A 3,017-nucleotide genomic window follows, 5' to 3' on the forward strand; every position below is an offset into this window, starting at 1 on the left:
ATGCAGATAGACGAGGAGCTAGAGGACAACGACGGTGAACAGTATGAGGAGCCACTAGAAGTTAGTGAGACCGAGTCTTCGGACATGTACGGTGGTGGTGGGGCAGTGAATGATGGTGACATTGGTTCACCGAATATGGAGTTTCGCAGCTCATCTGGATCAAATTCACCAATTTACAAATGAATCTTCATCATTGGGGTCTTGGTTTGTGGTTGTCTTTTGGAGGTTGTAGTCTTTTATGTTTCTGTGGTGGTGGTGTTTATTTCCTTCTTTGTTAAGTACTATAAGTTGTGGTTTTTTTAATTATGTTTTTTGAACTTTTTTTTATGAACTGTGTGGTAATGTGTTAAGGACCAAATTTTTCCAATGTTTGATTATGGTTCTTTATGGATTAACTAAGTTTGATCGTATTACTAATTACAAATACACATTCTAGTTACAACAATGGACAAAAAAATGTATAAAATACTAATTATATTTATATAAAATACGTAAGTACATTATAAATTATAAAGTATAACCATAATAATAAATTAATTATATTTGTATATACTACAGGCATTGTTTATAACCATAATAATAAATTAATTATAAATTATAACAATAATAATAAATTAATTATATTTGTATATACTTTATAAATTATAACCATAATAAATTATAAATATACGTATATATGTATAAATTATAACCATAATTATGTACTAATTAAATAATTAATTGATACACCCTAATAAAATATTATACATCGTAATAATTTTAGAATTCCAACTAGTCTAAAATTTAACATTACACAAGTCTTCAAAACTGTAAGTTCATAGTCTGGGAAAATAAAAGTTGTAACCATAATTCAGAAACATGCCTTAAAAACAAATTACAAGTTCGATAAACAACAAATTTTAAATTTCCTTCTCAGCAATCATGCGAGCATATATGCTTCTTTCTGCATCAGGTAAACTGAAGAACAAGTCTAGCTCTTCCGTGTTCTTCACAAGCAATTTCGCAACACGTATTTTTTCCTCAACCCCAAGAAAATTCATGTTTTTCAGTGCATCGTAAACTTCTTTGCGAGCTTTTGCCGTACGGTCCTGCTCGAAACCTATCCTCTTCGCAATTTCCCCCAAACGCCCTTCGGTTTGTTCGGAGAAATTAGACATTACTGCGAAGAATTTTTCATCAAAGTTGTCATCTTCAAATTTGCGCTTGTTCGAGGACTTCGTTTTAGTGCCAGTGGAACTTTGACCCAAGTTGTTGGATTGAAACTCGGTAGCTTCTTCTTGTAAATTGAATGGCATCTCTGGCACATAATCACCACCACCCTCGTTATCTATGCCCACTTTATCTCCCATGGTTTGTACCATATCAACAAAATCTTCCGCGTTTTCTCCAGTTGCTCTGTCCTTACCAAAGATCTCCAGCCAATCCTTATAAAAAGGAAACGACTTGTGACGCATGGTACGAGCATTTGTGTCTGTCTGTAATAATTAAGAATACATATTAATCCCAACTCACTAAATAGGTCATTGACAACATGACAAAACAGTTCGAATTTACCTTCACATAGGTATCCCAAACATCATCACTCTCAATGTCGATGGTATTAGTAGCATCACACCATCCAAAGCCACTACGGGTCATCATAGTTGACAAAGAGCCATAGGTCTTCTTCCAAACGTGTATCTTGGAGTTAATATGAGGATCCGCTCTAATATCATTGCCCGGAAATGCGCTCAACATATGATGTTGTAGGATCCCTAGAAACCCCGTCTTAAATCCATTGTCGCACTTCCAACCCGTGAGAACGAGGTCCTTCAAACCGTTAATCAAAGCTTGTTCCTCGGCAACGGACCATGATCGTCTAGTTTTGTCGGTCTTCCGAACACCCAAAGTTTTTTTGTTGCCACTTGAATTCATCTTAACCTGTACTAGAACCCCAAATATTATATTATATTAAATAAATCGAATGAGGTAAAAAATAGATCACTAAATTATAATAAGCATGGTATGATACATTGCCAACAAATAACATTAAACTACAAATTAAGTTCAATAATAATTGAATACATAGCGATGCAAATAAAAAAGTAACTAAAATTATCGTCTGGCCCTCCACTCATCGTACATAGCTCTAGCTATATCGTCCCTCCACGAGACCCATTGTTGTGAGGTTTCCACACTTTCAATAAACCTAAGTTCGGGATCGTTGCTGGGGTTATGGATTGGCCGGAGACTTGCTTCCAATGGGTCTACGGGCATCTCTTTACGAATGAAATTTTGTAACAAGCAACAAGCCATAATAATACGGTTGTGGACTTTGATAGGGTAATGGGAACTAGTACGCAATATGCCCCAACGTGACTTCAATAACCCAAACGATCTTTCTATTACATTTCGAGCCTTGGCATGCTTAATATTGAAATATTCCTTATAATCTTTAGGAGCATTATTACCATCCCATTCATCCAAGTGATACCTAACACCTCTATACGGGGCTAAAAACCCCTCTCCATTTGTGTAGCCATTATCGCAAAGGTAGTAATTTCCTGAAATCCACAAAATGGAAAATATTTTTAAATCACAGATATGTTAAAAAATATTCAAAGACGTTTGGAAAGGATCAGTACCATCGGGAATTCTCAAACCATGAGGTCTACAAACGGCATCTCGAAGGACTCTACTATCAGCAGCGGACCCCTCCCATCTTGTCAAAATATAACTATAACACAAGGTTGCATCACATACACCTAGCACATTGACTGAGATATCTCCTTTGCGATTTCTATAGCGCGCATTTTCTAGTTGAGCAACCCTAACTTTTATATAAGTACCATCTAATGCTCCTAAACATCCCTACACATTGAAACCAACAAGTTTCATAACACTTCGTTGGTAGATTACTAAACATATATATATATATATATATATATATATATATATATATATATATAGGTAAACTACATGTCTTTATTACCTTAAACGGTTTCCACCGAACGTCTGTACACCCCTCATCAATAGGT

General features: G+C 35.3%; 2 protein-coding genes across 2 annotated transcripts in view; both read right to left on the reverse strand.

Moving 5' to 3' along the window:
- Nucleotides 1–874: 874 nt before the first annotated feature.
- Nucleotides 875–1,918, reverse strand: LOC148765757 (uncharacterized). The gene is made up of 2 exons (XM_088812029.1): nucleotides 1,555–1,918; nucleotides 875–1,475 (listed from the first exon to the last, which is right to left on the reverse strand). Exons 1-2 carry the CDS (start codon nucleotides 1,912–1,914, stop codon nucleotides 900–902), a joined length of 936 nt encoding a protein of 311 aa, XP_088668155.1. The 5' UTR covers nucleotides 1,915–1,918; the 3' UTR covers nucleotides 875–899.
- An 80-nt stretch (nucleotides 1,919–1,998) lies between these two features.
- Nucleotides 1,999–3,017, reverse strand: part of LOC148765758 (uncharacterized) — a 2,180-nt gene continuing 1,161 nt past the window's right edge. The window contains exons 3-5 of the mRNA XM_088811596.1: nucleotides 2,972–3,017; nucleotides 2,625–2,850; nucleotides 1,999–2,543 (exon numbers count right to left, since the gene is read on the reverse strand). The exon at nucleotides 2,972–3,017 is cut by the window's right edge and continues 508 nt beyond it. Of these exons, the coding sequence (XP_088667722.1) occupies nucleotides 2,095–2,543; nucleotides 2,625–2,850; nucleotides 2,972–3,017 (721 nt within the window). The 3' untranslated portion in view covers nucleotides 1,999–2,094. The remainder of the gene's footprint in view (nucleotides 2,544–2,624; nucleotides 2,851–2,971) is intronic.

The sequence above is a fragment of the Erythranthe guttata genome, chromosome 13 (genome assembly GCF_056151865.1).
Source record: "Erythranthe guttata isolate IM_541 chromosome 13, IM_541, whole genome shotgun sequence".
Classification (NCBI taxonomy): Eukaryota; Viridiplantae; Streptophyta; class Magnoliopsida; order Lamiales; family Phrymaceae; genus Erythranthe; species Erythranthe guttata.